This window comes from Aedes albopictus, chromosome 3, assembly GCF_035046485.1.
Source record: "Aedes albopictus strain Foshan chromosome 3, AalbF5, whole genome shotgun sequence".
NCBI lineage: Eukaryota > Metazoa > Arthropoda > Insecta > Diptera > Culicidae > Aedes > Aedes albopictus.
This window is the reverse complement of record NC_085138.1, coordinates 263,280,258-263,300,179: the sequence shown is the minus strand read 5'-3', so window position 1 is coordinate 263,300,179 and position 19,922 is coordinate 263,280,258. Positions and strand designations below refer to the sequence as shown.

Here is a 19,922-nt window from a genome sequence, read left to right as displayed (position 1 = left end):
AAACGCCATTTTTTGATCAGCCAAAGTGAACCGAGTGTTTGATTTTTTTAAGCTTTATTATTCTAATAAGCCTTGTTGTTCAATGACGGCTCCTGTGTTAAATTACCAGTATGAAGTGTATCTACATAACGAATGTATTAAAAACCAGTTGGTTTTTGTATGGTCCACTACACGAACTTACGCTGGCCTGCTTACTCTCACAGAAAGTTTGACGTTTGAGAGGTGCCGACACCGCTCAAACGTCAAATTTCGTGTGAGAGTAAGCAGGCCAGAATAAATTCGTGCAGTGGACCATTCTTGAGAATAATATTGATTCTAAAATGCTGTGGACTTTATTCGGTCTGGCTGAATATGATTTGGAAAAATGGCGATCAGCGCCATCGAAACATAATTGAATCCTCCAAGACCCATATTTCTAATAACGTGTTCATTTCTCTCACATATTGTTATTATTAGTCGGTTAGAAGTTAGAAATCTGACGGCGATGAGAATGAGAAGAACTTGAAATGTTTATCACCTGGACCAAAACTAAAATATTTCGCTGATTCTATCGAATGGCTTACAGTTCACTCTGGTTGGATGCAAAATAATATTTTGTATGTTCTGCCAAACAAAAATTTTGAATTTACTCCACGAAGAGCTGCCAGAATTACTGGATTTTTACATGGAAGGAAGATCATCATTTTCTTCACCCAATGGTTGAGAAAACTCAATTTTTCAAAAAATGGTCTTTGGTTCGGTTTAGCAGAACCCCGACCAAATCGGAAATGTATCGAAATGCTGTGTCCTAGCATTCGTTCACAAGAAATCCATTTTCCACTTTGGCTACGCTTTGGAAGTTGTTTAGTTGAAGCGCGAATCGACAGTCAAGGATCTTCCGGCGTTGTATGGAGTAATAAATTAAAGCCTCCCCCTTCATTTTCATAAATTTAAAAAACGCCTCATGGAGACGCTTGGTTGTTTATTTGTGCTCTTCTGAAATATAGCCGAAAAAAGCATGGAAAACATCGATTTTCCGCATTTTTAAAGATCATCTAATTTGCTGCACCCAAAAGTTAGGCGCTGTCCATAAACTACGTAGACTTTTTTTCGGCCATCTCAGACCCCCCCCTCCCCCCTCGTTGACTTTTGTTCATACAAAATTTTTGAAATTTGTATGGAGCGTAGACTTTGGCCAGACCCCCCCCGTCCCCCCCTAAGAGTCTACGTAGTTTAAGGACAGGCCCTTAAGTGTTGTGCGCTTCTTATATGGAATCTACTCATTAACTATCACGTGTCCCCTAGCGGAAAAATGCCAGCGGGCATTTGGCCAGCACCTAAACCGGAACCCTTTTATTTTTTTTTCAAATTGTCTGTTTGAATAAGGAAATTTTATTCTGTTTATGAATTTAAAACGCGCCTCATGGAGACGCTTGGTTATTTATTTGTGCTATCCAATTAGAATGGGAAAGTTTTTTTTTGTCATGGGCCAAAATAAAAAGTGGCAAGGGATTGAACTAATCTTCAAGGGAAAATAGACCCTTAAAAGCGGCATATAATTTGAGATTTATGACCACATATGCTTAAGCAGGGCGTTACGCCCTTCTTTCCCCTAATTTTGATGTTTTGCACCAATCTCGACGAACACCAAGGGAACATGTGTTCAAATATCTGTTCCAGATTTTAACACAAATCGTGATTTTCAAATTTCGATTATAGATAGAAAAGGTCCTTATGGTATTATTTGTAAAAATGGGAATAAGAATTCCGGGTTTGTTTTTTCTGCATTTCTTGATTTCAAACAAATGAGGAACTGTTTGAAAGAACGATAGTTTGAAAAATACTGTTAGCGATTCATGTATGCATATTTAATTCTTTTCGGTTCCCTTCCATGATGATTAACGAACTCCCACTCCCCCCGCTTCCCGTTGCAAAACTAACCTTTGATCACAGCTACAGTGGCTTATCGTGTAAGGACGGTAATTGAACAGGTCCCACTTGGTGGCCATACCCGGAATATTCAATTTACAGTAGTCATGCTGCCGGCAGCACATGTCCGCCCGGGACGCGCCTCCAAGTTGATGGTAACGTTCGGCGGAGTGTCCCCTGCCACACCACTTGGTGTTTGGCGATAGGAACCAATCGGCGATGGCACGCTTATGCCTTTATTTTCGTGTCGGAATCGAAGTGGATATAAAGAAAGAAAAAAAGTAAAAAGAAGAGAAACGAAACAATAAATGATAACGGAAATCCGAACGCAACGAGGGGAAATTAATTACATACAAAACAAAATAAACCGGGCTTGGGGCAGAAGGGGACAGAGGAAGAAAAATCATACGCAATCAGTGAAATGAATAGCCCAAAAGGGAGATAATGCTGGTCAGTAGTGAAAGAATGTGCAACCCATTTCCGCATAGGTATAATGAATGATTCGCTATCGAAGCCACCTTACGTAAATATGATAAAGGACGCAAAACCACCATAAAAACCAAAATCTGCAAACCGAACCGAAGTATCTTATGCCTAGTAGGTACATGATGCAACCTTACAATCTTCACATCGTGTCGCACGATATTTCTAGCCGTTGCGTTGTTACGTTGTAGCATCCCATTCGTGTTGCGTTAGTGCGCATGACACACGCGAATCGAAGTGATACATATTTACAATTTTCCTATTCGCTGCCTCCATGTACAACGGGACAGATACGCGAGTTGCATGGAGCCACCCAACATAATTTAATACTCATCCAGCTCGCTCTCCGGTCTGTGTCCCTTTTGGCAGAGAGGTTAGAGTTCAACAGCAACAACAACGGTCGTGTATGACCATCATCAGACCACAACAGCCAGTGACTGCTAGGCGATGGCAAGCGAGAAACTCGAGATTTCGGTTTTACGGGCGTCCAACGGATTTAGATTCAAACAGGGGCAGGTGTGTGTGTGCGGTTGAAGAGTGTGCAACGTGCGTGCGTGTGCGGAGAGAGATAGATGGTGATAATGTGCGGATGTGATCGGAGTGCAATCATGCTTACTAGCTTAGCTTGGCTTATGACATAACACGGAATGTTAGTTTCAGGATAAGGAAGGCAAACATGTTAGTTAGACATTTGGGTAACGAAAGCGCTGAAAAAAAAAATCAATTTACCTCTGCAAGGTTTCGCCGGCAGTCTGTTGCTCTTGGGGATCGCTACTCTGCAATCCGTGAGCGAGATCACGCATCTGAACGTGCCGCTGATCGCACTGATGCTTCAGCCTTCGGTAGTTTAGCTGTTTGTGAATATCCTTGGGGATTTCGTCCTCGCTCGTGATAGGAATGTAGGTGAGGTTCCGGAGCCCGAAAGCATCGCCGCTCACAGCGAAGGACTGCTGTCCATCGGCGAATTCTTGCACGTTGTACTGGAGATCTTCCATCTCGGAGGTGACGATACCGTTTTCGATGAACTCCCGGAAATCGTGATCCGAGACCAGCGAGTGGTGGGTCTTCGGAACCATCAGAGGCGAGGTGAAGTTTCGGGCACGGGCCTGTTCAATCTCTTCGTAGAAGCGAGCCAGGAAGGACCGGACCAGTTTCTTCTGCCGGATGTATTCGCAATCCATGAGCTGACCGTCGCTGGTGTAGATCATCTGGATGAAGCTTTTGCCGTTCGATAGCTGCCACAGGCTGAGCGATTTGCTGTGAAGGAGGAGGGGAGAAATTTTAACACATTGCATTAGATGTTTTCGATGGAAGCTGATATATTTGTTCTCTGATGTGTTTTCGTAAATTTTGTAAAGTTTATGGAATGATTAAATTGAATTGATTCAGCTACCCTTTGTGGGTGAAAAGGCCTTGTATCGGTCTTGTGCACCATGATAATCTTAACACAAAAAGACTCGACTTCAACATTTTCGTTTTCCAGAGAAATGGATAAGGAGTGTTCATGATGTGGCTTCGGAGTCAGTTTGGCTTAATATTCCGCAGAATCGTTACTGCATAGTTCTGTGGCTTAGTTGGTTAAAGCACCGGTCTAGCGTATACGGAGTCGTGGGTTCGAGTCCCAACAGAACATAGTTTTTTTTTTTAATTTGATCTCTCAATTTGCCAATTGGCAACATTCTGTGCTTTCTAATTACAAGTTTTTCCAGTATGTACTTTTGGTACGGAAGGTAAACAGTGAGAGTGTGCGCTGGTTAGTTCGGAAGACTCTTTGCAGAGAGTGCATTATTTGATACGAAAAGTACAGTGAGCGAAAAAAATGACACTCAGTTAGCAGCAAATAACACTTAAGTTTGATGGTCCCTCACTTCAGTAACAAAATTAAGCCATGCTTATTATTCAGGTTTATTCATCCATATCTCATGCTTCTCAAGCACCTCTGTACTAAAACCATTCACGCACCAATAAAGGAAACGCCAACCGCCGACCACCATTTGACACTGTCATAAATTTGCAAATTAAAATCAAGTTTCGTTTTACAATGGGCGGCTTGATATAGGAACCAGATCTCCCCACACAAACCCATAGGCTTTATACGCCATAATTCAACCTCATCATAACACTTCGACTTGACGAGATATGTTCCGACATATAGTGGCAACAATATCTGAACAAAATCTCGCGGACGCACAATGTCACCACCACCGGCCCGACAAGTTGTCATAAATCAGCGCAGCATCAGCAACAACAACGGGTTCCCGCGGCAACGCTGCTGTCGCGATTCCGCATTTCAGCGCAGATCATCGACGACGACGACGACAAACTGTCTGTCTATACCAACAGCAGAGCGATAGGCCGTGCGCGGCCGTCTTCACACGATGACGATGGCATAAATTTGTAAAATGGTTAATGATTCTGGAAAGTATTTATGCCGCTGGCACGTGACTAGCGGACTTTATGGGGCTGGCGTTGATGATGATGCGTTTGTGCGTAAATTTTATAGTGTACGTGAAAACCTGCTAGTTAGCCGCTGCTAGCAAGCTATTTGCAGCGAGTAGATACGCAAAATACGTCATCAGACCAAACCAGACCACCAAATGTGGCGTCTGTCTAGTGCGTATTAAAAAGCTGTAAACTATGACATCGCGTAGTTTTATGGTTAATGAAGGAAGACGTATAACAGACAGTTTAGCTACATGCGGCTGTTTGCAACATTTTGAGGAGATATTTGAGTTTTTAGATAGCTCGATGGGCAAAAATTCTGAATATTACAGAAGCGTTTCACACATCTATTCTTCTAATGCCATGTCGATACCTCTGGTAATCCATAAACTACAATTAGGTGATGATTCAATAGACTGTACCAATTGACCCTTAATAGGACAAAACTACTTTGCACAACTCTGTATGAGCAATTTGTATCAATTTGTACAACGGTACTCTTAAACCTTACGAGGTGGTTGCCAAAAGCATAAGACTGGCTATTTTTAGACGACGACTGAAAAGACGTTGCGAAAATAACTCTCTTCGCTTTGGCTGTGTCAACAGTAGTAGCCGGATTTTAAGTTGTGGCTTGTTGCATTGATGTATGTTCCTTTTTGCAAACAGTGTTTAAACGTTTGTTTTCTTTGAACCCAGTTATCCTACTGAACAAAGATGAAACGTTTGAAGTAAGTTTTTCAGTTCATGAAAGTATCAACAACTTATTTGAAATGTATGGTTCGATCTGTCCACTAAAATGACTCATGAAATAGCCTAAGACATCTGTGAAGTCAGCAATTTGTTTTAGTATGTGAATGTCAAAATATCAATCTTCCAAACTTTCAATATCTTCAACGAAATTCCCATGACCAATCGTCATCAGAATCGAAATCGTAACCCCACCGTAGTTACCCATATGAACGAACGATCATCGATCCGATCGCTATGCCATGTGGAGAGCGGTGGATATATTCTACGCTGAGCAAGCAACCAGCGCCGGTGAAGCCCCGTCATGGTTAAGCTACTTTTTCTCTGTTTTTTTTTGTTCTTCTTTGCGCCCCTTTTTCGGTGTATCGTACGATAGTCTGTGACGTCACAAATGGCGTGACGGATTTCCTCGCTTTACTCTCTCTTGCTCACCAGCTACCTAGCGAAACCGACTGCTGATCGTGAGTTTTTAGGAAGGTTGATATATCAACGGCGAGTGCGTTTTCCATAGAATGAACATGCAAAGAATGGTAACACTGTTGATTTTTTTTGGGACTACATTTTTGCAGCGCTCGCTACGAGCTAACGTATCCGTGTTATCGATAGAACATGCATAACTCTAGCAATACTACCGCACAAAACTCTTCCTTTTGACAAATTCCGTTATAGGTAGTTTCCACTTGTTTGCGTCTAGGAAGCGCCACTTCCGTTGAATGGAAACCAAGCCGAGTTGCCATTCTTTACATCAACACTCTTTGGTGTTTTGCTACTGTTGCTGCTTATGTGTATCCAAGGCAGTCCGTCAAGTCAGTGCAGTGTTCGGTTACCCACGCCGGCTCATTCGCGCTGACGACGATCCTCGCGATCGTACGATGTTGGAATGCTCTTTTTATTATTTTGATATTTTTATACTTTCGACATTCTTTTTGGCGCTCGGAGTTGGCTGTTGGCTCTGCTTCGCGTTCCCATCAATTAGGCAGACAGCAATCGTCTGCGTCTGGCCTGGCCTGGCATAACCTACTACTCTTCTTCTAGATCTTACCAACCATGCACTTCGTGGTGGGACGGTAGTGCGGTAGATGCAAAAGTCAAAGCCCGCTTCGTTTTATAGCCGGACGACAAAAGCGATATCAGTTGCGGCGAATAACAGAGACGAACTTAAAAGAGTTCAAGGTATCTGTATATCGTGTTTACCATAGCATGTGGTGTGTGTGCGCCAGCATGGTACTTTCGTTTGTCCATTTTTGACACTCTGCAAATTCTTTCGCATATGGTCAGTGGTGGTCGAGGAGGTTTAGGCGTATTGCGTTGCCACTTTGAACCGGAATGCTACGTCAGAATTTCGCAGAAACGACATCTTCTACAATACGAACGTATGGGAATCGCATCCCAAGAAGGAATACAAGAGTGGCGAAGGCATTGTGGGCGAAAAATTTAAAATGTAAAAAGGGACAACCTAATCGGATTTATTCCAAGTTGGTTCCTATTCCGCACTACTCTAGCTGCGGTTTAAGTCCCTCGAATAAACACATTTCAACACCTAATAGAGTGAGAGTTGCCGCCGTCCGACGACCGTGTGGTAGCAAACACTTCTCTCCTAGTTCGTCCTTGTAGAGCAGCGGCAAGGCAACTGTATGGTGCTGCTCGCACAACACCCCTTCCCACAGTAGGTAGTCGAGGGCCATAAGCTTGCTAATATTCGATCCTTGTTGCTTTCCTGCTGCCGTGCCGTTGTTGATGAGAAGCGGGACGGAAGCAATCAAATGCTTTTAAGCGAGCAACAGATTCGATAGGGACCTTCCACGTTCGTTGTGGCGCTGGCGGCAGTCCACGAGGGTGAAAGTTCACCATCAGCAACCAACAAGTGGGGCCACCGCTGCAGACTGTCGCATGTGAACCATCGCATCGCATCGCATCGCATGGGTTGTGATCCGTGCGGTCAGCACAATCGTGGTTGATCCAATTTTTGACCCTTGTGTGGGCGCCGCAAAGTTTAAGACGATTGATTTTCTTCTTCTCCCTCGTTGCACAGAGTTCCAACTACAAACGAACGAACAGAATCTGCCTACGTTGGCAAAAGTGATCGAAAATCGCTTTGAGTTTCTCTCCGCTGCTGGTGCTTTTTTTTTCGTTTATACCTGATGCATAACCGACAAAACAGCGCTGGTTGTCCGTCGTCGTCATCGTCTTCGTGGTCACGCGTTTGCCAGCGTGGAGTCTTTTGCACTGGCATTGCTTTTGAACGTCATCCTACGACGATGGCTAGCCAAAGCCAGCGTGTTGTAAGGTACTTCTACCTACCAAATTACAACAACTGCACGAGATCAATCAATTGAACGAGCCGTGGAAAATCGATGTCCAGCTCCAGAGAGAGACTCATAAATTTGTTCGGCATTCAACAACACTAAATTGCCGTGCGACAAATATGCGACCTGTCCTGTCGTCAGCTAGGACAGGGGTGGGCAAACACGGTGGATCACGGATCACATCTTGGGGTGGAATGCGTGTGAGAACACCTTCTTTCTATTTCATTATAGAGGAACTTACGTGTTTTCGGCAGTTTCGTTCTTTTCGTCATGGTTTTTTTTACACTTGTTGAACTCAGAGTTGGCCTCATATCCTTGCCAACCAAGCTGAATCATATGGCCAAGGTTCTGGAAATTTGGCTGACAAAAACACCCTATAACGGAGAGAACAAACCTGCCGATAATTCTCAAATTCACCCTATAGAAGATGTTTGGTGTAGGAGATGTGAGATATAATATTATGCACATTTGCAAAGAACTCTATCTGCTACTGATTGTGTGAGTGCTAATTAAATACTAAGCTGAAAAGCTGGATCTGTCCCATATGAGTTTTAACGAAGAAAAGGAATATGATTGGACAATCAGAAATGCAACAAACTTACACAGGTTCTACGCTTATTTGTAATAAAGCATCGATCTATTAAGCACCATGCGCCTCCTCTCTTCATTACTACTTCGAAAAGGACGAAGAAATCTTATCACAGTTACCTAACAATTGATATATCGATATATCAAGTTCGCTGTGACAAAGTAACATCAAGCACATCCAATACATTTCTCCATCGGTTTGTAAAATTACAGGTTCGCACTAAAACCACTGAACAGTTATAGAGTATTGGTTGATTTAGCTTGTTTACAATGTTGAATACAAGAAATTCTTTCATATAACAGGATGATATGCAGCTCTAGAAACCAATAGGAAACTGATGTAGAGAACATTATTGGTCGAGTAATGGCTCTATGTTCACAAAAGGTATAAACTATGTCATATCTACGTGAGATGCAGATTACAGGATTTTTTTCTGAAATGAAAACGCTTTGAGCGTACAATAATTTTACACGTCAAAAATGATTTTTGCCTAGCAATTTTGGATATTCAATTCAATGCTAATGAAATAGTTATAATTTAATTCTTTCAATTTAATGCTCGGACCTGCAAAAGATCTGTGAAAAGACCTTTGGCGAAACCCCAGTAGGATGTTTTTTTGATTTTCTGTCAATTTTAAGGGAGATTGATACATGAAATTTGTCAAAAATATTCAGAATGCGTTACATAAATCCACCTTTAAAATTTCATCACTACAATGAGTTCACCAGCAGTTTGAAAAGGTCTCGTTTAGAAACCATCATAGATGTTTTAAATAATTACATATCGACCAAAATACTTGGTATGAAATATGTGAGCAAAAGATGTATCCAGCTTCCTGCAGGAAGCTATAAAGAATGTGCGAATGAGGTCCCACAAGCATAGTCATCAACTATCTCAGCAGGCTCAACAAGTATCTCGTAATGAATTTGACGCGAAGAACGTCGCGGAAAAAATCACCAAAAAACCTCTCTCTGATCCATAGGATCATACAATGAACTTGTCAAGTATTTGGTAAAGAATTCGAGCTAGATTTTGGAGTAATCTGACATAGTTCTTAATAACTTTTCCCAAATATCTCTCGAAACTACCTTGCACACATCTCTTTTGAAGCTTATGAAAGAATTTGCCATGAAGCTACTAGAAATTCGCCAATAATTGACGGCAATATACACAGCAAAGTAATTGAAGGGACTAATAAAAAATTTCAGTTGCCAAGCTGACTATTTTCCTTCTCGTTTCGACAAATCAAGTTTGAAGTGCTGCACGAATGATTTTGACAACACTTTGGGAATAGCCACCTCCCCGGGGGGGATTCGGAACATTTTCGGTGTGGCCAGGCTACTCCCGAGAAGTCATGGTATCCTAAAATCACCTTTTTCCTTCTAGTTAGCCTCGTTATTATGAGAATTGAGGGATTTGGGGCTAATCATTGACTCTAAGACAAGATTGACGCAACCATCTAACGGTCAAAAGTTGTCCTGACACGCCCTTGTAACAGCAGAGTGATGGGAAAGAAAGATTAGTTTGACACAAACGATCAGTATGTTCCTAGAGTCCTCTACGTCCTCTCAGGCTTAGGTTTCACGGAATTTTGAGTAATGTCAGTGGAAGGGATACGTTTGGTCAACGTTTAGGCACCAAAATTCCAGTATTCTCGAGACGAAATCGTTGACTTCCATTTGCGCCTCCAGACATCCAGCAGCAATATCAATCAAAATTACAAAAATGACAATATGCACTACTACATGATCCTGCTACGACCTCTCGGAAGTACCATTTTTTCTTCTCGTTTTGATAAATCATGAAATTTGTCACGACGCACGATTGGATTCGATAACGATGTGGACCATTTCCCTGGGGGCATCCGAAAGGTATTTTCCTGCTCGTTTCGACAAATCATGAAGTTTGACATGACCATTTCTATTGGGACATTCGGATCGGAACTTACTCGGTTCATGGGACTTGTAGAACAATTCCAATGTATTCCAGCAGCTGGGAATAGGAAACCACTATGTTGACGATTACATAGCGCAACATTTTTTGGTCTCAAGAGCAAATTTATGTGTCTCTGACAGATTTTGGGCCGCTGAATCCGAATTCGGGCTCAGATTTGCTCTAGCACGTCACAATTTTGAGCTATACCTTAATTTATAGGGCAAAATTTGCGATTTTGGTCTTTTTTAACTACAAGTCATTATGCATGGAAATATATTTTTTAAGCATTCAAAGGATAAATTGGTCAATTAACATCTAAATGAATGACTCATGCAAAATATTTCGTTTTGGCACAACAAATTTGATAGATTTAAGCATTTTATGTCAGCACGTAAACTTGCATACAAGTTTTGGAGGGTGACTTGTATGGGAAATATCGCACCTAACATAAATCGTTTAAAACTATTAAATTCGATTTGGTAAAACGAAATATTTTGCATGAGTCGTTAATTTAGAGGTGATTTGACCAATTTATCTTTTGGCTGGCTAAAAAAATATTTCCATGCTTGTTGGCATGCAGTCAAAAAAGCCCAAAATCGCATATTCTGCCCTATAAATTGAGGTATAGCTCAAAATTGTGACGTGCTGGAGCAAATCTGAGCCCGGATTCGGATTCAGCGGCCCAAAATCTGTCAAAGACACAAAAGTTTGCTCTTGAGACAGACCAAAAGTTATTTTTTGTTACGCTTTGTTACAGGCACCGTACGGAGCAAGGGAAGGGCATGATAAGATTAGTGTCAGACATACGGAACATTCAGGCTGATGGAGGATTCAAGCTACGAAACTGGCAATCGAGTTCTAAAAAAGCGTTGCAGGTCAATAAAGCAATTCAGCTCCGTCAAGCAAAGTCAGGTGCAACACTTGCTAAACATGGCGTGGTTACCGGATGAATGTGTGTTCGTGTATTACGTCAAATTGCCAGACGACACCGGAATTGTTCAAGATCTGAGAAGAGCCCAAGCAGGATGGAATGACCCACAGCAAAAGTACCGAAAATCTGGATCCGGAGAGCACAATTCGTAGTTGCTACTCCGTGATGGACCAGAGCAATCGAAATTGCACAAGGTTCCAATGAATAGGGCTTGGTACTAGCTTACTATTCTCAATGTACACAGCTCGAGAGCTCTCAATTTTATTATGGTCAATTACGGCGCCGGCCACGTCCTTACGGAATTCCTGGATGTTATTTTACCGGATACGATCCGTATAGTTTGAATTCGCTTTCCGTATCTTGATCGTGGCCAGCCGAAATACGCTTTGGTAGCCTCAAAAGCCAAGGTGGTCCCATTGAGATCGCTGTCAATCCCACCATTCGAGTCGCCATGTCTGAGTATACGCTCGCTGTTTGTAAGTCGCAGATTCTTTTGGAGCAACTCCAAAACTATGCTTTCCTGATCCTGAATCAGATCAGATACTCTGAAGTATCGCCAGAACGTAGCAGTACGAATTGGTAAAATATTGGAAGAAACGCCTCAACGTTGCGGGCGGGTGAAGACATTAAATAGGGAAAGGCCCAGCTTCTAATCCAGAGAGCCGATTGTTCACGCCGGAGAATAAGTGGCCAATCGATAGCAACATATTCTCCAATTATTCGTTCATTGCCTGATACCGGAACTTCTGCAAGCAAGAAGTTTTGCAAGCCAAGTATAACTTGAAGCAGGAAGTGTTACAAAAATAAAAGAAATTAATTACTACAAAGGATTAACATATCACGAACACATAGTACCTTACAAATGCACAAATTAAGAACATCACAAATTGTCGCAGCACAACACATAACACAAATGTGCCCTGTTATCCAGATGGATAACTCCTTCCGATCACAGGATGACGAGGTTTCATGTATTGGTTTGGGTCCATCAGTCATCCTGGAATTGTATTTTAGTTGGCAGTTTGCCCTTTAGTTCACAGTCTTTGCTGCTGTGTTCATAGCTTGGTTTCGTCTAGGAAAACTAATCCTAATCGGGCATCCCGTTTCGGGGTTCGATACTTGAGATCAACAACTTGAATTCCGTGGCAGGGAAAGGTTTACATCTCTAGTACTTGACCGCTGCCAGAAATGGCCTGAAAGTTGGCAATCAAAGTAGGATTGCATCTCATTGGCTTTATTTTCAGAACCCTATAAATGTTTATTTAAATTCGGGGAATATTTACAAGTTAAAATAAAACATGTAACACAAAGAACGCACGAATATAAAATTTATAACACATTTAACAATTATTCTGTCTTATAATTGTAATAAATATTTATACCCGTAACAGAAGACATGTAGCGAGCAGGGAAAGCTTTGTGGTGACTTGCTCAAACCAAGGCCTCTCCTAGAGAACTTGACAGAAGCTGTTCGATTCGTTAACTATTGAAGTTTTGGCGTTCGTTTGGCAGGTCAAACTGGAGCTTTCTCGCTGTCAAATATGATGCAAAGTTCCCAGTAGTCTTGCCAAAATATCATCGTGTGACTGAACTTCTGATCGACTGGTACCCACAGGCGATTTGGCCACTACAGCAACGGAACAGAGGTCAATGAAATCCGGTCAGCGTTACGGACGGTGGGTAGTGCGAAAAGTTGCAAAAAAGTGCCAGGAGCACACAGTAAACAGGGTGGAGAACATGCCTCTGGAGTCGACCTACTGATACCTGAAATAGGGCGCTTCCTTGAGTATTCAGAATGGCTCCACCACTGGAAGCGTCCATTTTCACTGCTCGGCATCGATTATTTAGGCCTGTAGAGATGGTCAAATTGGCCGCAGTCACACGAAGCGTTAGGTGGCACTCTTCCTTTGCTTAGAACAGTGCACCTAGGAGTAACTCTTGCAAGCTTGCACTTCAGTGTTTTATCGCTCTTCATAAGTCTTTGCTGCAAATCTACTCCGACCACAAATTTTGTCGGTGTCAGTTGAGTGTTGGTTGGTCAAGTAGCATCTATGAACCGAAAGTTCACGGTTCTCCAAACAATACGGTGTGGAGCAGTGTCAATTAGGACCCTTGATGCACGACCTTCTGGAGACTTAAGACCAGGAGGCATTGACTCCAAATCATTTTATTTTTCTCTGGTCTAACGGAATCAGGCAGCCGGAGAAACTCCCGATTCACTTCTCATCGGTTGGAATTTGTGTCGATACGTCCTGGATCAATTCTAGATAAGGTGGATCCGGGAATATATGCAGGTCTTAACACGGAGCACCAGGTGGCATGATGAAGCCAAGCCTATTCGAGAGGGCGATCTTGGTATTCGTACACAAATAAAAATAATGAGATTTACACGTCATGTAAACTTCATTTTAGTCATGTAAACTTACTGTTATGAAGGTTTACATGATATATCATGCAAATTTACGTTATATGTCATGTAAACACTCAGAGTCATGCTGAATTACATGACATATAATATAAGTTTACATGATATTTTATGACATTTACATGATATGTCATGTAAACTTTTGTGTTATCCCATATATCACACATTTTTACATACACAGATTGAAATGTGTAGTCGGAGAGACGTTCAAACGGGTGCAGGGGTTCTACGTCATCCAGTGGCTAAACTAGCTATTCTCAACCAACATACTACCAGAGGCATAGGCACTAATTTGTGATGTAGTTGGGGGTTGGGCTATGCTCTGCAGAATTGAACATTCAGCTTAATGCACTACTTTTCACGTGAACATTCCTAGTTTGGATGAAGAGCGTCCATTGTATCTGAAGTTCATTGTTTTTGATAGGCCTCATCATCCCCCGACTCCGCCACAAGTTGGTGCGTATGTCTCAAGGGTAATCCTGCTGCATCGGAGCAGCAATACGAGGAGGATATAGCTGGAGTCGTTCGTTACGCCCGTTGGTGTCACCGCGAAAATTATTATTTTCAATACATTTGAATTATAAAAGATTTTGTGACAGGTCTACGTAAGCTTTAACAACAAATTAGACAAAACCTATTCAGTAGATGCGTAAACATTTTCAACTAGAATCCTTTTTGATAAATATCTTAGAATACCAAAACCATTTTAAGGGATCCATTGAAGATATTGCAAGAAATCTAAAACAAGGCATGAAAAATATAAAAATACATGAAAGTTACCTTAGCTTTTAGGAGAAACTTACTGAAGCCCATGTCGCTTCGGGAGGAGTCCGTAATTCATTCTAAGTACAGTAAGGTAAGAAAGTAAATTCTATTGGCTATTATACAGTCTATAGATTAGCACATAGATTAGGAAATTCTAGACAATTGATGATAGCCTATAGAATTTCCCAATCAAATCCGTTGTTTCGCATCCCACCGGGGTCCGAAAACCTCTGCCAGGAGTGCACTGCTTCTACATAGCACCACTTGACTGTTTGACGGGTACCTACGCGCATTTGAATAGTCCAAAAGTTTAGCCATGTTGCGGCTTTTGTGGGGCCATAAATTACGCTAGTTTATGTACCCCGAGCTGGCTGACAAAAGGGCAACGGAACCACGACAATTAAAGTGACACAACTATGCAACAAGACAGCGGAGAATGCTTTGTCGTGAATAGGTAGGTAGATCGGAAACTGGCTGGAGCGAGATGATCATCAGCCTCCGATGGTAGATTTACGAGCAGCACCGTGAGTCCGAAAGGTGGGCCACCTAATTCGAAGCGTTCCGTCGCTTCGCGTCCATTTATCATACTCCCAGGATCGTATTTTATCAACAAATCCAGAGACGGGTCAAACTTCGGGAACCTGTGAGAGATGCTTTCTTATCGATAATAAATCGTCAAAAGAAGCGGATCAAAACGATCCGATCTGGAGGGCTGCGCGCGTCGCGCATTCTTGCGTCCATCGATGCTGACGATAATTTTTTTATTGGATAACTGCACTCTTGTGTTCATCTCATGAGAACCCATCATGTCTATCGATGATGGCGATCGGGCGCAATACAAAGTGGGCGTAAACGACTATTGATAATGAAGTTTAAAATTTCCCAATCTCTCGCGCTTATGGAAGCCGGGAGAACCGATTAGAAACGGTAACAAATTGACGGGGCTTTTGTAATCTAATAAATTCGAGATGATTATGGGTGATAAAGATGATGAGATTAAACTGATACCATATTCTTTCTGATGATCCAAATACGTCATTACAATGTAAGCATTGCTAAACACCAGGAAACGCTTTTAAAATAAAAGAGTTCAGAAGAAGTTTCGCAACTGAACTCCAAACAATTCTACTGCCTTCACTTCTGAACCAGATAATTTATCGATGTTTGGGAAAAGTACGTGCTCTCACGCTGCACCAGAAAACATCACTTCATTTACATAATGATCTCCAATTGAGGGGGGAAGCCGTAACCCGGTGGGGGAAGATCACTGCCAGAAGTTTCTTTTTCAATTCACCAGCAACGTGCTCGATCTACTTTTGATCTTTTCGTCTGGTGGTTGGTTCAAGTAGAGCTGAGCCCATGCTGTCGGCAGTTATTCAAACAACTTCATTCTTCGGAACTGCTCTCGCACTCTTCTCTACGTAGCTCAGGTTCTTATTCCCATTCGATCGATGATTTAATTAATTGACTAAGACAAGCTACGTCGTCTGGTGAGTGAGGAGCATCTAGCGATCCTCCTCTTAGGCATAGAAGTTGCACCCAAGCGACACCATCAATTGTTTAGCTTTCTATCTATTTCTCGGCGATGTTCCGATTAAGTTGATGAAATAATAAACAAGATTCCCTAACGATTCTCCGCATTCTACAAATAGCCCTTCGCTTGCCGCGTACGAGTTCTTCAGACGATCGTATGGTGTTTGTTTATTGGATTTAAGAATGCATTCGAAAAGCGCATACCTAGATACAGGATGATCGCTTGTTATGAATTCAAGCGCGCTGTAAAACTACGTTCCACTGTCCGCAAATAAACAACCAAGTGGCTAATCGTGATTCAATTGATCACATCAAAGCAAGTTTGTACAGATGCAGTCGTTACAACATTTGTCCTAGGTCAGAAAACAGCATTCATCCCCTTCGAGAGCTCCTGCAACTGAATTCCCTCGACTGCAATTTGCTTCCCCATCTCATTTCCATCACGTCAGTATAATTATTTCGAATCAAATTAAGTGTAAATAGGTCTAATCTGCGCCTTGTGTTTGCAAGCGAGCATCAGCGACCAAGAGTAGCACTTTAATGTTGAAGCGATTTCTTCCATATCACATATCAAATTGCAAACAAAAGCACCGAGAGTGCAAAACCCGACTTCATGTGAAGGGAAAACATTACACCCTCATATTCTCTGAAATATATAGGGGAAAAATGTACAATAACAAAGTCGCCAGATGAAAATTGCCATCAGAGAGCAACCGACGAGGACCGACATGAATGAATATCCTTCTCCTGTTGCGAACGCAGTTTGTTGGATGCTGGTGGACGGGTAGCAGGCATCATCGCTTTTCAACAAATTATTATTATGATTCTAATGTTCTCATTCCGGTACGTTTGTCAGAAGTGATTTTTGCCCCGCTTCTCAAGTACCTTGCTAGTTATGTAGGAACTGGAAGAGAACAACAATTGTATGCGCGCTGTTTTCGGAAATGAGCGGAATCGCGACCAAAGTCACAGACATTGGGACGAGAATTCTGCTTCGTTGCTTCTTTAAAGATTGATCATTTATGTCACAGTCTCCCTAACTTTTTTGCCAGAGTAAATTCATCAACTACAAGTTGATGTTCTATGATGTTCCTGCAAAATATTTTTGATAAAATTTGAACATTTTGAATAATGTTCAGAAAAATCTTTATCCTCCTTAGTGCAAACGGTGGTCGACCTAACAATCTTTTCCTTCCTCGATGACTGTAAGGACGTGGTTGACGTCCTTGCTGACTTTTTGAAAGTTGTAAGCTCTTGAGTTGCAGAAAGAGTTTGTTTGACAGTGGAGAGGTGAACTCATTTCTGATTGTGTGTGGATATGCAAGAGATTTCAAGATATATAAGAGGAATGCACAATTGAGTGAGTGTTTCCCATGCCTGCTTAAGGAATTTGAAAGTTTTTTTTAATAAATTTTAGAAAAGCTTTTTAACAAAGTTCGTGGGAAATTTTTCTTTTGAAATCAACTTTCGGCAGAATTCTTGAGCTAGTTTTGTAAGTATGCTTGTGAAAGAATTCTTGTGTGAGACAGTTTCTGAAAATACTCATCCAAGCTTTGGGTTTCCTTAGAGGTCATAGAGATTTCAAAAGAAGCTTGAAGGTTCTGTGACAACTTGCGGAATAACATTTAGATTCATTCATTGGGAAACTGTTGACGAAACTCATTACAGTTTCTAGAGAAGTTCTGGTCCAATTCCTGGATGCAACTGCAATTATGGATAATCACGGATTCAGTATGGATTGAATGGGATAATTACTGGTTCTTGCTGCTGGAACTTTTGCCGGAATTTTTAAGATCGTTGACCGAAGTAATTATGAAAAAAAAACCTCCAGAAAGAATAGAATTATTGTAATAGCAGGGAACATTGCACGTACATAAATAAGAAATCGAAATGATGACAGGTTGACAATATCAAGCATCCTTAATGTAGAAGTGCTGGTGACCTATTCTTATACGACAATGGCGCCTATCACGTCATGCTAGCCAATGAAGGGAAGAGGTAGAAACTGATGAAGCAACCGCTCGTCCTTACATACAATCTTATAATGGGCAAAAAAATATACAATTACATAGTAGAGGGCAATGACGCACCAGGGAATGACCCCAGGTCCTTTTGTCTACAAATCAGAAGTGGTAGCTTTAGACCGCCAAGCCCACCAGAAAGGGTGTGTAGATTTAACTTCCAATCTACTCAAACATTCCACATTCTTTAGTGCAGAACAAACAAAAAACTAATGCCAAACAACCTGCAAACAATTCACTATAAACAACCTTATTAACCTCTCACTGAGCATCAACTAGGTTCATAAATTTCAAGTTCAAGTACCAGGTCCACTTGTATCTGTCACCTGGGCCAAACAATTCCCTCAGCTCTTTTTTAGCACTCACTGTACTGGGTAGGTACTGATGAAGATGTGACGAAAGAGGAAATAGGAATCCACTTCCAAGTAGGTACGGTACGGTACGGTAATACAAAATTCCCTGCCACTTGTTAAACACGCCATCATCGTCGTCATACACACGTTGTCTGTTCTTCTGAGCTGACTGTGTGTATACCAAACCAGCATCCCATCGACCGACCGAGAAGAACTCTGAGAGGAATCAACGCAAACGGAGACGGACACGAAACGGGTGGGTCATAAATGTTTTGAAAAGAGTTTGCCTTTCCACTTGATGTTCATGTGTTGTCAACACAAAAGCGGAAAAGAAGCTGGTGACATTTTTTTGACTTTACCTCAGATTCCTCCTCAGAACCTCTCACCTCAACCACATCAACCACGCTGCTGAGAAACGTACAGGGGTTGTTGATGTGACGATGTGAGGACGGGTTTCTCACTTTTAAAGTGAGCGAATAATTGTTTGCCGATTGTGGCCGGTGGATGTTCAAGTGCGAATCAGGACGATGTTCCTTCCATCAGGTTCCAGCTGGATGTGTGGATTGCCTGCAATCTCTTTGATTGAGTACTACCAATCCAGAATAACAGGGACGGTTTGTATATCTATCAGAGAACTGACTTTAATAATATCGCGGGAAGTGCGTGATTGCTGATACAGCATACGCTTGGCGACGCAGCTATTTGCGATATCGGCCAACCTTGATAAGCACACGCACCTCTCTACGGCAGATGTCCGACGGATTGCTGACGATTCCACCGCAATGTCCAATTAGTTTCCCTGCGGTACCTCGATAGCCAAAACCGGTAGTATACAAACAAACTGATAATGTCCGGTAAGACTTAATTGACTCGTCATGAAGTGACGAATGAAGCAATATATTCACTCGTCATTGCTGTTTCCATGTATTTCGATACCTGTATGATGTACTATCATCCGATGAAATCAGTTAAACAATTTGTCTTGTTGAACTACACCAATGTATTTCTGAATAAATATTAGGGGAATTTCTAGACGAATTCCCGAACAATTTTTTGAAAGAATCCTGAAATAAATTTCTGGAAAAATATCTAAAACAGTCCATGCAAGATTTTCTAAAAGATTTGAAGTGATTTTTTAAGGAAACCTTGGAGGAGTTTAAGAAAGAATTTTGAAAGATTTTTCGAAAAAAACTCACATAAATTCTCAAGCATTTTTCAAAGGAATCCCTAGAGAAATTCTAAATAAATATCTGGAGGAATTTCTGAACCAATCCGTGTCAGATTTTCTAGGAATTCTAGGAGAAATTTATGCAGAATTTTTTTGAAAAATGAAAGTATTTCTGAAAATTTGTCGGATTTTCTAAAGGAATTCCTAGAGAAATTTTTTTAATGAATATCTAGTGTAATTTATCCAGGAATTCTTGGTGTTCTTGGAGTTCTTCGTAACCCTAGAAAAAATGGCAAAATAATTCATGCAGGAGCTG

The 19,922-nt window shown here is 41.6% G+C and overlaps 1 protein-coding gene across 4 annotated transcripts in view; it reads right to left on the bottom strand.

The window, feature by feature from the left end:
* LOC109422442 (uncharacterized) overlaps nt 1-19,922 on the bottom strand; it is an 82,625-nt gene that overhangs the window by 12,163 nt on the left and 50,540 nt on the right. For 2 of the 4 annotated variants that reach the window (XM_062860552.1, XM_062860551.1), the window contains exons 3-4: nt 3,121-3,648; nt 1,921-2,142 (exon numbers count right to left, since the gene is read on the bottom strand). In XM_062860552.1, coding sequence (XP_062716536.1) covers nt 1,921-2,142; nt 3,121-3,648 — 750 coding nt within the window. The remainder of the gene's footprint in view (nt 1-1,920; nt 2,143-3,120; nt 3,649-19,922) is intronic. The other 2 variants (XM_062860550.1, XM_029857667.2) reach the window with 1 other exon arrangement.